The sequence below is a fragment of the Physeter macrocephalus genome, chromosome 4 (assembly GCF_002837175.3).
Source record: "Physeter macrocephalus isolate SW-GA chromosome 4, ASM283717v5, whole genome shotgun sequence".
In the NCBI taxonomy this organism is placed as follows: Eukaryota; Metazoa; Chordata; class Mammalia; order Artiodactyla; family Physeteridae; genus Physeter; species Physeter macrocephalus.
The window spans coordinates 57634255-57657354 of record NC_041217.1 but is presented as its reverse complement, the minus strand read 5'-3'; the positions used below and the strand labels follow the sequence as shown (position 1 = coordinate 57657354).

The window sequence follows — 23100 nt, the reverse complement described above, 5'->3', positions numbered from 1 at the left end:
CTAGAGAATGGACTTGAGGATGTGGGGAGGGGGAAGGGTAAGCTGTGACAAAGTGAGAGAGTGGCATGGACATATATACACTACCAAACGTAGAATAGATAGCTGGTGGGAAGCAGCCACATAGCACAGGGAGATCAGCTCGGTGCTTTGTGACCACCTTGGGGGGTGGGATGGGGAGGGTGGGAGGGAGGCAGACGCAAGAGGGAGGAGATGTGGGAACATGTGTATATGTATGACTGATTCACTTTGTTATAAAGCAGAAACTAACACACCATTGTGAAGCAATTATACTCCAATAAAGATGTTAAAAAAATAAAAATAAAAAAATATACAGGATTAGTCCTCTAACATTAACATATGTTTAACTTCCAACTGCTAGGTATATTATCCAAGTACCTAAAGAACTGTAAGAAACCTTAATGAAAGACAAAAACCAAGACAACTAGCTTTCGGTTAAAGACATTAAAAATCAAATTTAAAGCTTACCATCAATGGCTTGAAAACATTCAACTCAAAATGTCCACTGCTGCCTCCAATGGTGATGGCGACATGATTGCCCATGACCTGGGCTGCAACCATGGTCACTGCCTCACACTGGGTGGGGTTCACCTTGCCTTCAAGAAAACCACCAAAGAGAGACATCACATCAAACACACTTGTGGCTTCAAATATGAGTTTAAGATTAGGTTTTATGTCCAATAATCAAGAGAAGAAGGAAAACTAACTTCATTAAATAAAGACATATAATAAAGCAATGTCCCAACCATCAGTGCTGTTTAATGAAACAAACCATGTAGCCAGAAACTCTGAATCATGCAATGGCTAATAAGTAGAGTACCTACAACTACACAGTAAATATAGCTCTTTTCACCTTCATGGCTTAGATGCACTCTAGAAATATTTATGGACCCAGGCACTGAATATACAACAGTGAGGAAGAAGGATGCAGCCCCTGCCCTCATAGAACTCGGAGGCGAGAGAGAGAGAACTGGCAATTATAATAGATAAGGGGTCAATACAGAGAAGTGCAGACTGCTATGGGAATACTTATAAAAGAAGCACCTTACCAACATCTGGGAGGCTTCCCAGAGGAAACTGATGTTAAGCTGGAATTTTCCTATTTGAGTTTCCAGAACCCTACCACCCTGTAACACTCCTCTGACAAGCTCAAGTTTGAACCAAACATCCCTGATTCCTCTGACAAGTACAAAGCAACGCAGTGGGAATATTAGTTCCTTATCCGTGACTCTGCATTTCTCTTTTTTAGGTAATCACCTTGAATTTGCAATCAACTGAACTCATGTCATTTTTCAACATAACATACTTTAAAATCAGATCTTTTCTCATTCTACACATGCCCAGATCTAAAAGAATCTATAGTCAGGTCTTTCTTCTTCACTCTTGTCAGTTTTAGTCCAACTACAGAGTCCTTTATGAATCTAGACTCTGTCATCTGATGTACTGCTATTTCAACTTTATCTGCTAATATGATCAACACATATTCTCTACCTTCACCCTCAGTCACCAGTAAAGTGGTGAAAGGGCACAGCCCTTCAGCTTGCTGCCAAGATATCCCTCCAGTCTGAAGTCAACTCATTAGGCACTCCTTAAATGTCACTGTTCACCCAGCTACATTCATCTAACAGTACTGCCCACACTTCTCCACTGGATTCCATGAATATCAAGTGAGTCCACCAAATGACTTACTGGAATCCAGACATCAAGAAAAGAAGGAAATCCAACTTCATTAAATAAAGTAAGACATATAATAAAGCAAAGCCCCAACCATATCTGTGGAGCCTCCCTTACCTAACTGGCCAAAACCTAAAGCAAAAAATGAATTAAGAGGCATTTGATATAATTCATCTTTATTCATCCCATGCAGATCACTTTAACAGCCTGTTCTAGAATTCTATTTGCTTTGAATTGTGAAAGATGGAACTATTACATATTTTCTAAGGTGGAAATCAAAATACATGTTGCTAATTAAAATTCTTTTCTCCTATATTGTTGGGTGATGTCCCCAGAAGTCCTGATCAAAAGTAGCCCACAAAGACATTGTGAAACAAGTGCACCACACATGTCCCTATCCACTTTGAGATCATGTTAAACAAAAGCAGGTATGCTGGGCTTCCCTGGTGGTGCAGTGGTTGGGGGTCCGCCTGCCGATGCCGGGGACGAGGGTTCATGCCCCGGTTTGGGAAGATCCCACATGCTGCGGAGCGGCTGGGCCCGTGAGCCATGGCCGCTGAGCCTGCGCGTCCGGAGCCTGTGCTCCGCAACGGGAGAGGCCGCAACAGTGAGAGGCCCGCGTACCGGGGAAAAAAAAAAAAAAGCAGATATGCTTTGTAGATGAGAATGCCTGTGTTCTATCTAGTCAAGTTCCAGTTCTAACATTTACCAGCTATGTGATTACCTGGCATGATACTGCTTCCTGGTTCATTTTCAGGCAAAATCAGTTCTCCCAGACCTGAGCGAGGACCAGAACCCAGAAAACGAATATCATTTGCAATCTTCATCAGACTGCAAGCAGTAGTGTTCATGGCTCCACTGAGTTCAACCAAAGCATCATGAGCAGCCAAAGCTTCAAATTTATTTGGAGCTGTGACGAAAGGCAAGCCTGAAGAAAAAATAATAACCTATATGAGTTAACAGGTAAAATTAAACATTTTTCTAATATCAGCAAGTTAAACAGAAAGTGCCAGTATGTGAAAAGCAAAAAAAGAACAGAATAAAAATTTTACTTCAGAAAAAAATGCTTAAGACTCAAGCTTTGTCTACATTTCTTCAAGAAGTCCTAAAGGGGTAGAAAAGCTGATGATACTAGCACACTTAAAAGATAAAAAGAACAAGTACAATAAATGTTGAAAGAAATATAAAATATTGAAAGAAAAAACATTATCCTACCTGTGCATGATGCCTGACTACACTTGAATAAAGAGGAAAAGCAGGTAAAATTCACTCTGCTTTATTCCCCACTCCTTTCCTAGTACAATTTTTCCCCCATTTTAGGTGTTCTATTCTCTTCTCTAGCCAGGACCCACAAGGTCCTCTGAGAGATTAGGGAGCCAGAATGAGTTAGACATTCTCAATCTCTCCCATGTTCAAATTTTTAAAAATCTGCATATTCTAAACCCCATAATACAGTTCTTATTGATTAAAATTTGATTAAAAAAATCTCTGCTAGTAAGCAATAATGAGCATTGTATAATTATCTGTACCCTAACTCTCTGGTAATATCTGCATCTTAATAAGAGTTTTCTGGAGATAATAGCTCTAATAACAGTTATCATTATCAAGAGCACAGTACTCTACTAAAGGAAAGAGAATTCAAAAAGGTCATTAATTCAAAGAAATGTCACAGCATGTCACAGGAAAAAAAGAAATTAAGCCTGTCAATCTCTAACATATTTGTCATTCAAATGAATTTCTCAACCATCAGTTGATTCCTCCTGCTTTGAAAATGAGTATTCAAAACAGCTTTAAATGGAAAATAATTGAATACTACCAGATAGTAAGCAAAGTTAGCACTGACAGATTTTAATAATTACATGCTGTATGAACTTAGAGATCGAAAACTTTTAAAAAGCAAAAGGTTAACATTACAACTTCTGAAATAGACACAAAGTACATGTTAGATGGGAAAATATTATTTCTAACTTTAAATTTGTAAGAATTCAAAGCAGAAACACCCAGAAAAATACAGACTAGTATAATGGAAATGAGTAATAAACCATGTTATCACCTACCTGTGAGTGCAGCCACTTTTGCAGCAACCTTTTCTGCAAAGCCAATTCTAGTATTTAAGCCAGTACCGACAGCAGTGCCCCCAGCTGCGAGCTCGTAGATTCTTGGCATGGCACCTTTTATTCTTGTTGTTGCATATTTCACTTGTTGAACATAACCACTAAATTCCTGAAAAGCAAAAGAAATTAAGGTGAGAATATATAATTTTCTAATGGCATACATTAAATTCAAGTTTTAAAAGAACACGTTTCAGGTACAAAATTAGAAGCTACTCAAGTGGTAACTGTATTATTTAATTCATATGATAAACAAAGTATAGGAGAGAAAGAGAATTTATAAACCTATCAGGTAGACAATGCCACTGATAACATGTGGCCTATTTTTAAACTAGTCTTTCAATAGAAAGCAAAGAAAAACAACACAGGAAATTAAAAAAAAAAACTTTACTAGATTAAATTATTGGTTTATTTGTAAATTATTTATTTTTTGGTGTATCTCAAACAACTCTGAGAAAGAAAAAAACTGAATCCTCTCAAGAAAAATGCAAACATAGAAATATCCTCCATACAATTTCAGTTAAAAAACCTGATATGGAATTTGAGGATGTTTTACAGGGACTCAAGAAGCTACGTGACTCACTGAACAGCACAAGAAGGTAACAGGTTAGAGTTAAGACTATAGCTTCAAGATGCATTTTAATTCTGCTATTAATGCCACACTGGTTCCCAAAGTATAACATCCTTTAAGTAAAGTAACCACAGAATTCATCATGTTTAGAACATAGCAAGGGCCCTATCAAGAATTATGCAGGGACAGAAGGCATAAGATGGAACTCAACTGAGCAAGTCGGGATATATGGTTACACTAAATCTTTTTTTCCTGCCTAAAAACACTGAAAAATCATGAATACTTTTGATTAGTGCTAGGATTTCACACTGCTCTAAAGAAAATGTTTTAGAAGATACAACTCCTTTCAGGTAGACCTGATCCATCTGATCTAACACCACTTACATATATACCAGCTGGATTCACTTCAGGAATATATTTTTATTGAGGAAAAAAACTGTACTCAAAAACCTCAAAAGACAATTACAATAGAAGCAAGTATAAATGCTTCTGATAAGATAAAATCAAAGAGAAAAATAAAACTTTCTGTCATAATACAAAGAATGATGATTTTACATAGGAGGCTGAGTAAATGGCCCAACCGGACTTCAGCATATAATAGTTTTCCTACATGTAACACACACAAAAAAGGAGTATCCAGAGGGACACTCAAAAGTTTCAAAAACATATACTGTATCTCCTTAGAAATTATGCATGGTACTAAGAGCCAATGATGTAAAGAGAAATAAGATACAGCCTAAGAAACAACTTAATTTAGCAAGCTCAATTTAGTCATATCATCTCTATGTCAATTACTCACTTCCAGTTTTCCTCATTCCTTCCATGATAAAGTTAAGGTAAATGATCAAGTGTTTTTTCAGTGTTTGCTGTCATCTGAACAAAACTACAAATGAAATCTTTCCAAATAACCAGCAGCCAAACTCTCTCCCTCACCTAAATTTCTACAAAAATACTGTTATTGGATACCTATCCTTTGATACTTGATATAGAATTTGCATATGTCCTACTTCCCAAACAGGAGTGAACTTACTGAGACAAAAACTGTTCCTTGTATTTCCTTTGCAATGTATACTATTAGGTATTCTTTAAAGTATCAATAAAGAAACATAAAAATACTTTCTGGTATTTTGGAAAAGAGAGAAATACCTTTTTACATGTGGCCAAAACAATTGTAAAGAGTAAGATATGCCCCATTTAATCATTTTAAAATTAATTTTTAAACCTGATTTCCTTTGTGGAACTTACTAATTTTGAGTAAGAGAGACAAAGGAAGAAATTATGATATATATAATGATACTGATGAAGATGATGATGACAGCTAACACCAACATGTGCTTATAATGTGTCAGGGACGGTTCTAAGCACTCTACATGAATCAGCTTATTTGAACCTCATAAGTATCCTATGAAAGAGATATTTTCCTCATTCTACAGCTCAGAAAATTGATGCACAGAAAGGCTAAATAATTTTCCTAAGGTCCAATAGTTTGCACATAGCAAAGCTAAGATTTGAACTCAAGTAGAATGATGTGGAGTCTGGCTCATAGCCAGTATGCTCTGCTCTTCTGAGTGGATACCAATAAAAACTACTGACTGGTTAATGCAGAATCATCTGTCACTGAACTGAACTGTTATAAATTTGGCCTTTTAAACCAGTGTGATTTAGAGGGTAATATGCTGGCCATTTGTACCAAGCCCACAATTGAACCAAATCTAATCGCACGCAATATACCTGCCCAAGAGTAAGTGGAACAGCATCCTGTGCATGAGTACGCCCAATTTTGATGATCTGGGCAAATTCTTTGGATTTTGCATCAAGGGCATCATGTAGCTTCTGTAGTCCTGGTAGCAGTACTTCATGAACTTCTATTGCAGCAGCAATATGCATTGCTGTGGGAAAAGTATCATTTGAGCTCTGTTGGAAAATTTTCAAAAGAAATGTAAAATGTTAAATCAGAGGCAAAAATAAACCAAACTTGAATGCCTTAATTAAAAATCTCACTAAATGACTACTCAAAACTTGACATATTTAGTACTCAATTACATTTACCTGTGGCAAGTCACTTAGGATCAAATAAGAAGCAACCTGATTTCCTTTGTGGAAGGTGTGTAGGACTGTATTACATATACCACCTACAATAAATGTATTATATGTTACTATATCTACCTGCTAAGAAATGACAGCAAGACATAGAGAAGTACAACTAGCAAATATATGTAAGGATAGCAATAATAAAATATCTTACAGTTAAATAGCACATACAGTCTTTCACAAACACTTCTTCTTTTACTAAACTTGAGGAAAATTCTGTGAGGTAGGTAGGTAGGTCACCACTTTAAAAATAGAAAGGGCTAAACTGTCAAAGAAATTATGTGACTTGCCAAAATATTTACAGTTGGCAGAACTGGGACCTGACCATGTAGTCTAAACTCCATGCTCTTTCCTCAACTGTAAACCCATACTTTTAAATTACGATGCTATTTTAAAAAATATATTCATTACTCATTTGTTAAACTTTGTATTATGGACATTATCAAACTACTTACAAAAGTAGGATGAATGGTATAATGAACACTCATGTATCTACCACCTGAATTCAAACAATTAGCATATAGCCAATCTTGTTTCATCTATAACTCCACCTCACTCCTCCATCTAACCATACACACTAGATTATTCTGAAGTAGATTTCAGACTTCAGTATATGTAAAAGATAAACTCATATTTAAAGGCAAGCCTTGGGTTTGCAAAATCCTTCATACAATGGATTTATGAAAAAACTTTTATAAAAAAACTTCCTCACTACTTAAAAATATATTAAATTATACTCAGAACCCAGATCTTGGTTTCTAAATATCACTTCCCAATAAGTGATAAGATCCTCCAAGAGCTCTTTGGAACAATGAGTGCTTATGAGGGCTGGGGCAGGAAAAACACAAGATGAGAAGCCTGGAGCATCTTATAGTGCAAAAATTTAATCAGTGCCTTAAAAAAAAAAAGGATGGTGGCATGTCCAAAGGACATAGGAGCCAAAAAGCTGTGGCTTTGTGGCAACAATATGAGTAGCAATATAAATATCAAAAATATTGGATTATAACCTTAAGAAAAAAATATTAATTAATTCATACTGATATACATAAATGATTAAATAAATAAATAAATGTCAGGGGAGAGAGAAGACAGTACTCCTTACAGAAAAATTTCAATTAATAAATGTAGAAAGAATGAGGGAAACAGAAAATCACTACTGAAACACTAATGTAATTGTTATTGGCAAGACCACTGATGAATGTTAAAATTAATAGGCAAAAGTTTAAGGAGAAAGAGGCTATTTGCATAGCCTCAAAGTTCTCTATTAATTCTGTGGTGATCTTAACACATGTCCAAAAATTTCTTGATACTCCTCCCTTTAGGAAGCGGAGCTTAAATGTAGTAGCTGGAGTATAGGCTGGACACAGTGGCTTACTTCTACCAATAGAAGATGGAGAAACCAGGGAGACACCATCTTAATCAAGTGATTCAAGTTAACATCACCAGTACCAAGTCATGTTGCTATCATGTACCCCTGATACGATGCAAGAAGAGCCCTTCATTTCTATAACAGTCTTTCCAAAAATCCACAGTCTCAGTCTAATCATGAGAAAGCAACAGACAAACCCATACTGAGGGACATTCTATGAAATACCTGGCCACTGCTTTCAAAAGTCACAAAGACAAAAGACAAGCTCTCATAGGTTAAAGGAGACTAAGGGGATATGATGACTAAATACAATGTGGAGCGTGGACTGGATCCTGGTTAAGATAAAAAGGAGAGCAATAGAAAACTAGGGAAATCCTAATAAAGCCTGTTTAATTAAGAGTATTGTACCAATGTTAATTTCTTAGTGTGATAAATGTACCAGGGTTATGTAAAATATTTAATATTAAGGGTAGCTGGATGAAGGGTATACAGGAACTCTGAAATATCTTTGCAATTCTTATAAATAATTTTATGTTTCAAAAGAAAGAGTTTTTAAAATATAAATCAAACAGCGAAAATATACATATATACTAAATTCAGGTGTCCTAAAAGTTATTTTTTTCCCTAAAGGTGCTTTTTATGAAAATTTAAGACATAGACTCAAGATTCCTAAAAGAAATAAGGAGAACATAAAAGAAGTCCTTTCCATTAAAGAATATAAGCAGAATGAACAGTCCCTGTCAAAAGTTAATGCCTGGGGCTTCCCTGGTGGTGCAGCGGTTAAGAATCCTCCTGCCAATGCAGGGGACACAGGTTCGAGCCCTGGTCTGGGAAGATCCCACATGCCGCGGAGCAACTAAGTCCGTGCACCACAACTACTGAGCCTGCGCTCTAGAGCCCGCGAGTCACAACTACTGAAGCCTTCGTGCCCTAGAGCCGTGCTCTGCAACAAGAGAAGCCACCTCAATGAGAAGCCCATGCACACTAACGAAGACCCAATGTAGCCAAAAATAAATAAATAAATAAATTTAAAAAGAAAAAAAAAACTTATAAAAAAAAAGTTAATGCCTGTTTTTACAAGGAAAATCTCAGGATTCTTTTCAATTTATAACAAAGAAAAGAAGAGATCGTATACCGACCTGACTTTTATTAACATGATCGTTGGGATGCACGGGTTTCTTGCTGCCAAGTTCACCTCCTAGCATTTCAATTGCTCTATTGCTAATGACTTCATTTACATTCATATTTGTCTGGGTTCCTGATCCAGTCTGCCATACCACGAGAGGAAAATGATCATTTAATTTACCTTCAGCTACCTGCAGAGCAAAATTTTACAAAATGAATTTAAAAAAATAAGAAATATTCATTTAGCTATTTAAATCAAATATGATTAAGTTGGTACTATTTATAGTACTATTTTAAAGGTATTCACTTTTTTCATATGCTATTGATGGTTCCAAATAGTTCGTGGCTGTCCAGCAAATTGAACCTCCTGCAGTCTAACCACTGCTACTTTAAAAGGTGAAAGATTATCTATTGTGAATGGTATAACAATTTCACTGATTCCAAATGAAAACTGAATTGAAGATATTTTTCTCCTATTTCTCAACTGCCCTCTAATAATATACAGACAGACTCACCCACCCATTACAGCTGGCAAATGTGTTAAGTCTCTAGATAAATTTACTGTTGGTACTCAGCAGGAATATCCAACAGATGTTACACCCAGAGTCAGCATGATAATGAACGAGTGACTTAACAGTGTGAGTTCACTAATAGCTACTGCATCCCACACATGACCTATGAGTAGCAACCTCCAAGCATAGACATAAATATTGTCTAGATTTGTCCTTATTTTTGTCATATTTTTGTACTTTTAGTTAATTTGTTAGTTTTTGGATTATAAGCTTTCTAAGAGAGTGGGTGCTTAACTTCACCTTCTGGAATGATTTTAGCTTAAAAAAAATCAGCATGCACTTTAGAAATCTATTACCTTAAACAACTGATTCACTTTAAAGTAAAACTTTTTTCCTAGTTGTATAAAAATAACAGGTGATCAGTGTAAAAAATTCTGAGAACTAAGAAAAGTGTAATAGTCATCATAGTTCTACCCTCAGAAATAAAGATGCTTGGCATTCTGGCATCTCCTTCTAGTCGCTACTTCAAGTAATGGGAGTATATATGTAGATGAAGAAAAACAGGTTTTTCTGTTCATTTTTTCAAAACAAAATTAGGATCATAAAATACATGCATTTTGCAATCTTTCCTCCCCACTTCTTATATGGTAGGCTTTATTCTTTGACATTCTTTAAAAAACTAAATTTCCATGGCTTCACAATATAACTTACATAAGCAGCTGTTATAATAAATAGTACTGCAATGAACAACATTATATTCAGAGCTTTTAAACTGTTACCTCTGACTGCTTATCTTTAATTGCATAAGCAATTCATTATGTTATTAGTGAAATAGTAAAATTATATTCTCCACACATATTATCAAATAACCAACTAGCTTTAAAAGGAATCATCTATACAGAAAACAAGAAATCAAATATACAAGTTCAAAGAGTATCTCTTCAAAAAGTTTTCTTTAAACTATATAAATTAAAAGGAAAAGTAAAGAAAATTAAAAATAAAAGGTATAAAATCATCCAGAAAATTTGCCACAATATTTTAAGCATCATATTAATATCCTCACCAAATAATAATGATGCCACCCTATGCTGAAACTCATTAACTCAAGAATTCACAGTGCCCCTTTCCTCGTGCCAGCACTTATCATTATCCAGCAGTTAATATGGGTCTGATGCCATTAAGTAAACACAATTATCACCTCTTACCTCATCTGCTGCCTTCATTATTGCATTAGCAATCTTTGGATCAAGACCATAATCCTGATTTACTTCAGCAGCTGCTCGCTTCAAGATGCCAAATGCTTTAATAACTGGGATCTAGAGTTAATCAGCAAAATATCTCAAATTTGCAATTTTAGTTAAGCATGAAAGTTTAAGATTACTATCTTATGCAGGTACATAAAACAATAACTTAAGTAACATTATGACCCTAAAATGTTTAGGATATAGAGAAAGATTAAAAATAGACATATAAAAACCAAGAATCATCATTTATCTATTTGGTTAGGGAACCAAACAAAAGCAAATACAATGACTTTTCATAGATATATACGTATGCCTCACACACATTCACACATATATAATATACCATCCTATTTATTATAAGACATTATAATGTATATGTTTTTATTTCATATATTTAAAAAGAAATGATAACCATTTCACCAGCCTACACCATTATTTCCCCTCACTGGATCCCGTGCTACATTATAATTTTTCCTTCTCTTTAGAAAAAACTAAAAGTAGCAAATAAAATAAAGGTAGCAAAATGGTGCTGGGAAAACTGGCCACATGCAAAAGAATGACTGGACCACTATCTTACACCGTACATAAAAATGAACTCAAAATGGATTAAAGACTTGAACATTAAGATCTGAAACCATAAAACTCCTAGAAGAAAACAAAGGCAGTAAGCTCCTTGACATCAGTCTTGGCAATGATTTTCTGGAGGAGTCCAAAAGAAAAAGCAACAAAAGCAAAAACAAACAAATGGGACATCAAACTAGAAAGCCTCTTCACAGCAAAGCAAACGTCAAAAAAATGAAAATGCAGCAGCTGGAGGGTGCAGGACCTGAGTGCTGGAAGCCAGGGCCCCCCTCACTGACAGTGGCCCTGCGTGAAGGCCAGAGGCTGCCAATGCCTCCAAGGAACAGGGTGCTGAGGGGCCCAGGGTCCAAGCACCTAGCTCCCCAAGGGCCACAGAAGCTCCTTGCTGCCCTGCAGCACTGAGCACGGAAGCATCAGGCCAAACGGGGCTTCAGGAGCCTACCTCCACCACTGCTGAGGGAGCCTGCGCCAGGGGCATGCTGGGAAGGGAGCGAGCAGCCCAGCCAGGCCTGGCCTGTGCAAGGCTCTCACCGCTGAAGCCCAGGGTGCTCTGACCTGGCTGGCATCTGACTCTGCAGTTTTGGATTTTGTGGGTCAATTTTACATACATATGGCATATGGGCAAGGCCTCATACACTTATATCTGTAAGTGTAAAATGGGCTTGCCTTGGAGGTGGGGGTGTGTACACATGAAGTCAGTGGCTCTTCTGTGAGCTGAAGAGTCTTAAAGCGGAGCTGTCATCTGCGGCTGCTGTCACAGTATGCTGGCAGGACAAGCGACTTGAGCGTTTCGCTGCCCGATTTGAGGCTCAGTCCCTCCCTCCTTGCCCTTCAGGGCTCACGACAGGTGACACACCCAGGCCTTGACTGTGTTTCTCCTGTTAGCAGGACTTGGGCAGCTCTGGCTCTCCTAGCTCCCCTGGAAGCTCCTTTGCTTCTCTTGACCTAGAAAAGGGGTTGCTAGGCAGAGTGTTGATTGGGTGCTCAAAGCCAGCGATGAAACTGCTCCCCTGCCTAGGACAAGGGACCTGGAGCATGTTCTGTGTGGGATGATGTGCTGTTAGGGAGCCCCTCAGGCACCACTTCCTCTGCCCTCTGGTAGTGCCAGGACCATGCCAATGACGTTTCGCAGTAGCCTTATCGTTCACAGGTGCCTCTCTAGCCTGCACAAATGATTGACAAGAGATCACCCAAAGGATTCTTTCTAAAGGCTTTTGGGTTTTGTTTTGTTTCCTTTGTTTTTGTTTTGCACATGACAGTGTCTGTACTGAGGAGCTTCTGAGGAAGAAGGGGTGTTTTAGGGGTGGTGCCTGGGTTCCTGGCCTCTAGTGCCCCACCCCCTCAGCACCGCTTTGCCATGTTGGTGCTGAGGTTTCCTGCTTGATGAAATCAGATTGTTTAGAGTAAGAAAAAGGAAAGGGCTTCTGATGGCTTTGCCACAAGCTTACCTGTGGTTTCAATCTTGGGAGGCCACTGCTGATGCCATCACCACTATCTCCATGCAGCAGTTGCCGGGCCCTGGGCCCAACTGTCCCCTTGGCTTTATGAGTCTGTTTCTGCTTCCTACACCCATACCCGCAGTGTGCAATCTTTTGAGATTTGCTCTGATCCTGTTGCCCAAGTAATAAGAGCTATGTCGTTCTTGACATCTTACTTCTTCTTATGTGGGAGGCCCCAGCTCTTGTCTGACAGCTTATGGATAAGAATGAGACTCAGCCGTTGACTAAGCCCCAGAAATCCATAAAAATGGCTGCAGATAGTTATGTCTGTTCCTTCTCTACCCCCACTCCCACCCCTTATACATGATACCCTATACTCTGAAAGTCCTGCTAACTGCAAACTTGCCAGAGTATTAGCCAATCTTTGTACAGAACAATGTTCTGGAACAGCAGAATGAGTCTTGGGTCAGGAAGCAGGGCTACACTGGGCTTGGGGTACTGTAACTCCATCTCCATCTGGGGCTCAGCTTCAGTGTCGCTGAGGGAGCCACAGACCAAGATCAATCGGATGCTTGAGTTTTTGCTTCTTCCTGTATTTCCTTGAAGTCTATTCATTATCTTACACAAATAGCCTACTCTTTCAGCCCTTAACTTAAATCCTTCAGATAATTAAGTTCATGAAGAGTACTCCTGAATTATGTTAGGACTTAGACCAGAGATGGCAAATGAATGGCACATCATTTCCCCTCTTCCCCCATGGAAGGTACCATTAATCTGCTTCAGAGTATTTCCTGCTAAATCCCTGGTATATATTCTCATTTCTCAAGATTCCCCCAGCAGGCAGTATAAGTATTGAGACCTATTTGCCGTCTCTGGCTGAGGGGATACTACTCTACTCTGCTGAGGAACATAAGAGTTGCCAATCCCATACGGGGTTTGCTGGGCTAACAAAGCACAGGGAAGAGGCATAAGTTTCTGCCTGCCCCCAGCAGGAAGGCTTGCAGTAGCCCACATGATTGCCTGCCCCACTTCAGTTACCTCTTAAAGTCCTAACGTTGACAGGGAGAGGACTGTTGGAGTCCAGTGTGCTGTGGGAAATCACAGCCGCACAGGACAGCAATGCTCAGAAACAAAGTCTAACTGCTGTGGAGCTACAGTGAGCACGGTGGCCCCAGCTGTGCAAGGTAGAACCTCTGCTCTCACCTCGAGCCGCCTGTCTCTAGGCATCCAGGCCAGGCTATGGATGGGGATCCCCTTCTTCTTCCTCTCCACTGACCAAATCTTATCAACCACTACAGCTGCTCTGCTTTCCAAATTCAGCCCAGGTTCCTGGGTGCTGCCCACACCAGCCAGGGTCCTGGACCAGATGAAGAGGTGGCCTATCCATGAGTGAAGGCCAGTTCCTTCCTCACTGGGGCAGGTCTTAGGCCCTAGTTTTAGCACCAAGAGCTGTGTATTGGTTTCTTAGATTGCTAGCTTTTCCTGCAGGGGACCACAGCAGGTGAGGCTCTGCTGACAGTAATTTGCGTTCGGGGTCTTGTCCAGCTGAAGCCTGTACACCAGATTCTGAGAGATGTCAGCAGTACTTTTAAAAATTTGTTTTCCGTGAGGTTTTTGGACCATGGGCTGAGCTCAGGCACTTTCTGTAAGAGAATGTTATGTCTGTAAAGATGGTTATTTCCCCTCCTCCACCCCCATAATGGTGGCCCTGTGGAAGCCTAACCAGAAGGCCAGTGGAGCTGCCCTAGTGTCTATGGGGGAGGGCAAGGCCTGCTGAGTTGGTGCCCTAGCCCTCTCATCTTGCCCAGCACAGAGGAGGTCTCCCCAGGGACAGCCAGGCACCTGCCTGAGGGAGGGGTGCTGCCTTCTGTCCCTGTAACTGCTTCCCTAAGGCCCAAACTGGCCGCCCAGATTTGTTTGAAGCTGTGCTGACAACTTTTTGGTCTCCTTTTGGTCTGCAGAACAGCCAGGGACTTGATTTTGATATATTTTAAAACCACATCAAATAAAGAGTCTGCTACCTTAAAAAAAAAAATAAAAGAGAAAAGAAAATGGAACCTACTGAACGAAAATATTTGCACATCATATATCTGATATATTCAAAATATATAAAGAACTTATATTACTCAGTAGCAAAAAACAGACTGATTAAAAAATGGGCAGATGATGAGAATAGACATTTTTCCAAAGAAGATATACTGATGGCCGACAGATACATGAAATGATGCTCAACATCACTAATCACCAGAAAAATGCAAATCAAAACCACAATGAGACACCACCTTAAACCTGTTAGAATGGCTATTATCAAAAAGACAACAAATAAGTGTTTGCGAGGATGTGGAGAGAAGGGAAATCTTGTACACTGTTGGGAGGAATGTAAATTGGTGCAGCCACTTTGGAAAACAGTATGGAGGTTCCTCAAAAAACTGAAATATGTCTACTGTCTGATCCAGCAATTCCACTACTGGGTATTTACTTGAAAATGAAAACACTAATTCGAAAACATATATGCATCCCCATGTTCATAGCAGCATTATTTGCAATAGCCATTATATGGAAATAACCTGTATCCATCAATGAATGAATGGATAAAGAAGATGTGGTAAAAAATACAATGGAATATTACTTGGCCATAAAAAAGAATGAAATCTTGTCATTTGTGACAACATGGATGGACCTTGAGGGCATTACACCAAGTGAAATAAGCCAGGCAGGTAAACACAAATACCACATGATCCCACTTATATGTAGAATTTAAGAAACAAAACAAACAACAATCAGAAAACCAAGCTCATAGACAGAACAAACTGGTGGTTGCCAGGGGCAGGGGGTGGACAAAATGTATAAAGGAGGTCAATAGGTACAAACTTCCAGTTGTAAAATAAATAAATCATGGGGATGTAATGTATTACATGGTAACTACAGTTAATAATACTGTATTGCATATTTGAAAGTTGCAAAGAGATTTTAAAAGTCCTCATCGCAAGAAAAAAAATTTTCTTGTAACTACGTATAGTGATGGATGTTACTAGACATGTTACTAGTAACTAGACTTACTGTGGTGATCATCCTGCAATGTATACAAATATCGAATCATTATGTTGTACGCCTGAAATTAATGTTATATGTAAATTATACCTCAACTAAATAAACAAATAAATAATAAAAAGAAGTAATATATTTAACTGCTAATTAGTATGAAATACCCAGTTACTGAATGGGTATCATTTCATCCCAAAGCCAAAAAACATGATGTTTTAGTTAGTCAGTGAAGCCTTGACACTCAATAAGTCACTGGAAATTTCTCTCAGAATAATTTTTTAAAAAAACCCAGAGTTCTACAGACTTAAAGGTGATAGCTTCTGGTATATATAACCATATATCAAACCCTTTTAGTTTGCAGATCTTTTCACTTTCTACTCCAAAGCACCATAAAATTTAAAAGGATAAATTGAGTAAATTTTGATGAGGTTTCAATGAAATACCTGATTTCCACAAGATAAATAAATTATGTGCTCTTGTCAAAGTTAATAATACAGACTGTGATTTAGATACCATACCAGGTTTGAATAAGAAAGAAGGAAGAAAGGAAGGGTGAGGAAGAAAGGGATAAATTTGCAAAAGAGAAGCTATAGTCCTTAAAGGAAAATAAAAGTGGAAAAACAACAAAAAGTAATGAGTAAGACACACAACCTGGGTCACACAGAGGATAAACTGAAGGGCAAACAAAAGGAACTAGAAACAAAACATTTTTACTTTGAATTTTAAGAAACTAAAATTAAAACATTACAAGTGTTTTACCCAGATGAAATGGAGATATATGGCACCTAAGATTAGAAGCTTTAAAACTTTACACATGAAAACAAATGGGAATTTAATTTTCTACAGGAACACTGCAGTGGGTTAAACCACTGCCAAAGTCACAACCAAATGCCAATCAACTCAGGATACTAGAATGGAGTGACTGACCCCACAGTGCTTGTGGACTCATAAAAATGAACAAAGGCCACAGCAGAGAGTTTCATTGGACACTATTAAAACAAAACAGTAAATGTATCGTTGGAGATGAAAGAAGGGTCTCATTATTCTTCATTTACTCACATAGCAGTTCATAATCTTTTTTGGTTTTATTCTCCTATGGACCTGAGGTACAAACGGTTGGGTTTAATCCTACTACTTAGTTCAAGGCACATAGTCTGCTTTATATTTAACATAGTTCAGGAAATTAATCCAGATGAAGCCAAATGTGAAAAAAATTGATAACCCATGTATCCATGTTCCACAGACACCTGTCCAAATCCAAACAACTTCTCTATCTCTGGGACAGCAGCAGCGGCAGCAATCACGCACTCCCAGAACCACACACCTTGCTGGTTGAAGCAGGAAAATCAAAACATGAGCCATGCTTACTCCAGTCAATACTGGTTAAGACTGATCTCTTTAATCCCAGAAGTTGAACTGTATGAGAATACTTTAGGATCTGCTACCCTCTGTCTCCCAACCATGTAGTCTGACCCTATGTTTACCTCACCATTAAACTGGCTGTGGGTGGCAATAACAGAGAGATTCTTCTAAGAAGGTTCAGCTGCCTCTTGGGAAATTGTATGAACCTGTCAAGATTCAGTCTTGAAGCCTTAGTAATGAGCTAAAGTACGGAAGTTAAAATTATTGTAAGATAAAAAGTATATTTAGAAAATAAATGTTAAAGAGTATCTCACCAGATGAAGCCTGGCTACTTCTAGGCTTACTAGCCTGTCCTGCATTCCTACACTATTTTTCATACCCTAGTTGGGCTCCAGTAGGATATGTAATGTATTCCATCAATTCTTTTCACACTTTAACATCCCTGAAATCAAGATGCATCTTACAATCAATGACATGTCACAACTTTAGTTGGCAGACTTTTTCTTTCTTAGTAGTACATATCAGTTCTAACTGAGGATCAGTTCTAATCTAAGGATTTGATGAAATATGGTAGAAAGTCTTCTAATCATTAAATCATTCAGGTAGCAATGAACAAATACTTATATATTACCTATTATATGCCAGACATCATGACAAATAGTATTTTTATGAATTTGTGTATACTTTTCTACAAACTGAAGCCAAGAAAAAGTATAATATTAAAGAAAAATCGGTTTTCTTTTAAATCATTTTACAAAATCAGTTAAAAAATTAAGTATCAAAATTAAAAATGCTTACAAACTGCAAAATTCTAGTAAAAATACGAAAAATCCAAACAAGAATGAAAGACAAATCACTTAGTTCCATCAAATAAAAATCCAAAATACTCAAAGTCATAGCTCAAGATATTAGTATACTAAACTTCAAAAAGTTCTTTGACACTTTACTGAGAGAGAAACATCTTATTACTCACAAAGCCAGTTCTCTAATAACTTTACATTTTAACTCTGTAAAATACTTATTTATAAGGTAAGGTGACTCATTGAATAATGCCTATTTCATCCAAAATAAGCCAAGATTTCCACAAAAGCCACTTACTGGCATGCGTTCTGTCACCCCTCCAATCTTAAAGTTCATTGTAGATCTCACAGTCTGGGCTCCATAATACTTATCATTTGGGACCTTGAGCTCACCAAAGGTATCATATTCTATCCGAAAAGAATTTTGGCTTGCCTAAAGATAAAGACAAGACACTGTTATAGCTTGAAAAGAAACCAAGTATCAAGAACAATATAAAGGATACATCATGTACAGGTAAAGAAACCTTAATAAATACCAAAGACAAAAAAATTCCATTTTGATTCTCATTCTACTTCCCCCACTTCCAGCTTTTTTCTTGAGACATTTTTGTCACACAAATTTATTAATACATGTATTAAAGTCAGATTATAGAATTCATACACTATGCAAATGATAAATAAAAATAATAATCTTGGGCTTCCCTGGTGGCACAGTGGTTGAGAATCTGCCTGCCAATGCAGGGGACACGGGTTCGAGCCCTGGTCTGGGAAGATCCCACATGCCGCGGAGCAACTGGGCCCGTGAGCCACAATTACTGAGCCTGCACATCTGGAGCCTGTGCTCCGCAACAAGAGAGGCCGCGATAGTGAGAGGCCTGCGCACCGCAATGAAGAGTGGCCCCCACTTGCCACAACTAGAGAAAGCCCTCGCACAGAAACTAAGACCAACACAGCCATAAAGAAATAAATTAATTAATTTAAAAAATAATAATAATCATCTTTTCCAATTCAGGAGTATGCCTATTATTGGTCAAGCTTTGATGTACTTAGGTTAATGCTTATTTTACTGGGAACTTTGGAAAATGACCTAAGAATGATACTTTAAAATTTGAAAGTATTATATATTTAAACAAAGCTCAACTGTGGTCTACAAATATTATGCATGAGAGATAGCTTAGTGCCATACAAAACAGTCCAGGCTTTGCAGTGAGACAGCCCACCATCTGGTAGCTGTGTCATCTTCAGCAAGTCAGCTTTTCTCATCTATAAGTTACAGTAAACGTACAGACAAGGGGACATGGGCTAGATCAGTTCTTAACCTTTTCAGGGTGTTGGAACCTTTTGAGAACATGAGGAAAACTATGGATCTTCTCTCTAGAAGAATGAACATAAATACATGTATGTAAAATCTTGCATATGATTTTAAGGAGTTTATATCTTGAAACCAATCCACTGCCCAGGATAAGAACCCATAACCCCAAATCCCTTTTATGGAGAACCTAGGACTCTACTAAGTACATCAACTTACATTAATTTTAAAAAAATACACATCTGGAGTTTACATATGATACTTTACATTAAAGAAATTAAGAGTATCAGAGAGATACTCAGAACTTTAATTAATGCTCATCTTGCATTAATTATAAAATAAACATGGTCAGATGATTCAAAAGATTTAAAAACACCCAGCCAAGTAACCTTATTTTAGTAAACAGTCCTCTGAATAAAAAAAAATTAATTTTGTAGTTATCCCCTGGGACTAGAAGGATTTAAAAAAACCTTTATATATTATAAAGCCTTTTAGAGTGCATGAAAAGAGAAATATCCTTGTACCTAGTTAGAAATATAGGCATATAACCAATGAGGTACATTTTTTTTCTGTGCCTAAAAGTCTGCAGAGGAGGGGAGTGGCCAAGATGGCAGAGTAGGAAGACTCTGAGCTCATCTCCTCTCATGGGCACACCAAAACTACAATCATTTACAGAGCAATGATTGATGAGTAAGGCTGGAAAATTAGCAGAAAAGACCTTCTACAACTAAAGATATAAAGGAACCATGGCAAAATAGGTAGGAGGGAGGAAGACACAATAATGTCAAAACCTATTACCACCCCCTCCCCCGAGGAGGGGTGACCCACAAACTGGAGGATTATTACAATTGCTGAGGTTCTCCCCAAGAAGCGAGGGGTCCAGGCCCCATGTCAGGCTCCCCAGCATGGCGAAGAAGAGCCCCTTCAAAGTTTGGCTTTGGAGGCTAGCAGGGCTCATTTTTGGCCAGAGGGCTGTGGGAAATAGAAACTCCACTCTTAAAGGGTGCACACAAAATTTCACACACTCTGGGGCCCAGGGAAGAAGCAGTAATTTGAAAGGAACCTGGGTCAGAATACCTGCTGATCTTGGAGAGCCTCCCAGAGAGGCAGGAGGCAACTGGAGCTCACACCGGACACCTAGACACTGGGGGCAGCCACTAATGGGAGCTTGTTCTACCACAAGGACATTAGTTCTTGAAAGCACCATTTGGAATACAGCTTATTACAGCAGGGACACAGCTCCACTCACCAGCAGGCCAGCTGCCTTAAGACCTCCTGAGCCAACAACCAAAGAGAGCTAAAGAATACAACAACTGAAATAAAAAGTACATTAGAAGGAATCAACAGTAGATTAGATGATAGAGAGGAACAGTTCAGTGGGCTGAAAGAATAGTGGAAATTACTGAAATTGAACAGAAAAAAGAAAAAAGGATGAAAAGAAACATGGACAGTTTAAGAGACCTCAGAGACAACATCAAGTGTACTGGCATTCACATTATAGAAGCCATAGAAGAAGACAGAGAGAAAGGGGCAGAGAGCATATTTGAAGACATAATAGCTGAAAATGTCCCTAACATGGTAAAGGGAACAGAAATCCAGGTCTGAGAATCACAGAGAGTTCCAAACACGATCAACCCAAAGAGGACCACACCAAGACACACTTTAATTAATGGCAAAAATTAAAGATAAAGAGAGAATATTAAAAGCAGCAAGGGAAAAGCAACAAGTTAAGAACAAGGTAACTGTACTTAACATAAGGATTTCAGCTGACTTTTCAGCAGAAACTCTGCAGGCCTGAAAGGAGTGCATGATATATTTAAAGTGAGGAAAGGGAGAAACCTAAACCAGAAGACTCCAACAGGCAAGGCTTTCATTATGATTTAAATGGACTGATCAAAAGTTTTACAGACAAGAAAAAGCTAAGAGTTCAGCACTACCAAACCACCTTTAAAGGGGTTTCTCTAAGCGAAAAACGCCACTACAAGATGTATGAAAATTATAAAATAAAATCTCATTGGTAAGGCTAAATATAGTAAAGGTAGTAAATCAGTCATGTACAAAGCTAGTAGGAAGGCTGAAACACAAAACCAGTAAAATTGTCTATATCCACAGTAAGAAGTTAAGGGGCACACAAGACAAAAAGATGTAAAATATAATGTCAGAAACAGAAATAGTGGGGGAGGGGAGATAAAAATGCAGGGTTCTTAAAGTGCTTTTGCACTTAAAAGATCAGGAGCTGAAAATAATCATACATACACACACACACACACACACACACACACACACATTGCAATATATAAACCACATGGTAACCACAAACCAAAATCAATAATCGATACACACAAAAAAGAAAGGAATCCAAATGTAATATTAAAGGCAGTCATCAAATAACAAGAGAAGAAAGCAAAGTAAGAAAAATAGGAACAAAAAAGAACTACAAAAACAACCCCAAAACAAAGGACAAAATGGCAATAAGTACATATCTATCAAGAATTCCTTTCAATGTAAATGGCCTAAATGCTCCAATCAAAAGATACAGAGTGGCTGAATGGTTATGAAAACAAGACTCATATATATACTGCCTACAAGATACTCACTTCAGATCCTGAGACACACACAGACTAAAAGTGACATGATGAAAAAAGGTATTCTATGCAAACAGAAATGAAAAGAAAGCCATGGTAGTAATACTTACGTTAGACAAAATAGATTTTATAACGAAGACTGCAACAACAAACAAAGAAGGCTACTACATAATGATCATGGGATAAATCTAAGCAGATACAACAATTGTAAATATGTATGTACCCAACACAGGATCACCTACATATATAAAGCAAATATTAACAAACACAAAGGGAGAAAATGACAGGAACACAATAATAGTAGGGGATTTTAACACTCTACTTACATCAATGGACATATCATCCAGACAAAAAATTAACAGGGAAACACTGGCCACACATTAAATGACACATTAGACCAAATGGACTTAATAGCTCTATATAGAACATTCCATCCAAAAGCAGCAGAATACACATTCTTTTCAAGTGCACATGGAACATTCTCCAGGACAGATCACAAGCTAGGCCACAAAACAAGTCTTAGTAAATATAAGAAAACTGATATCATATCAAGCATCTTTTTTGACCACAATGCCATGAGTCTAGAAATCAATGACAAGAAAAAGAATTGCAAAAAAACAAATACATGAAGGATAAACAATATGCTCCTGAATAACCAATGGATCATTAATGAAATAAAAGAATACCTAGAGACAAATGAAAATGAAAACACAATGATGCAAAATGTGTGGGACATAAGAAAAGCAGTTCTAAGAGGGAAGTTTATAGCAATACACACCTTCCTCAGGAAACAAGAAAAATCAAAAATCAACCTAACCTTACACCTAAAGGAACCTGAAAAAGAACAAAACCCAAAAGTCAAGGGATGGAAAGAAATCACAAAGATCAGAGCAGAAATAAATAAAATAGAGACAAAAAATTATGAAAGATAAATGAAACTAAGAACTGGTGCTTTGAAAAGATAAACAAAATTGATAAACCTTGAGCCAGACTCAAAGAAAAAAGAGAGAGGGCTCAAATCAATACAATCAGAAATGAAAAGGAAGTTACAACTGACACCACAGAAACACAAAGAAACATGAGAGATTACTACCAACAATTATATACCAATAAAATGGCCATTAAGAAATGGACAAATTCCTTAAAATGTACAATCTCCCAAGACTGAACCAGGAAAAAATGGAAAATATGAACAGACCAAATACCGGTAATGAAATTAAATCAGTAATTAACAACAACAACAACAACAATAACAAATGAAAA

The 23100-nt window shown here is 37.8% G+C and overlaps 1 protein-coding gene across 1 annotated transcript in view; it reads right to left on the bottom strand.

Moving 5' to 3' along the window:
• FH (fumarate hydratase) overlaps positions 1 to 23100 on the bottom strand; it is a 43298-nt gene that overhangs the window by 12340 nt on the left and 7858 nt on the right. The window contains exons 2-8 of the mRNA XM_007119504.3: positions 18242 to 18376; positions 10677 to 10787; positions 8974 to 9150; positions 6106 to 6288; positions 3750 to 3915; positions 2417 to 2620; positions 487 to 614 (exon numbers count right to left, since the gene is read on the bottom strand). Of these exons, the coding sequence (XP_007119566.2) occupies positions 487 to 614; positions 2417 to 2620; positions 3750 to 3915; positions 6106 to 6288; positions 8974 to 9150; positions 10677 to 10787; positions 18242 to 18376 (1104 nt within the window). The remainder of the gene's footprint in view (positions 1 to 486; positions 615 to 2416; positions 2621 to 3749; positions 3916 to 6105; positions 6289 to 8973; positions 9151 to 10676; positions 10788 to 18241; positions 18377 to 23100) is intronic.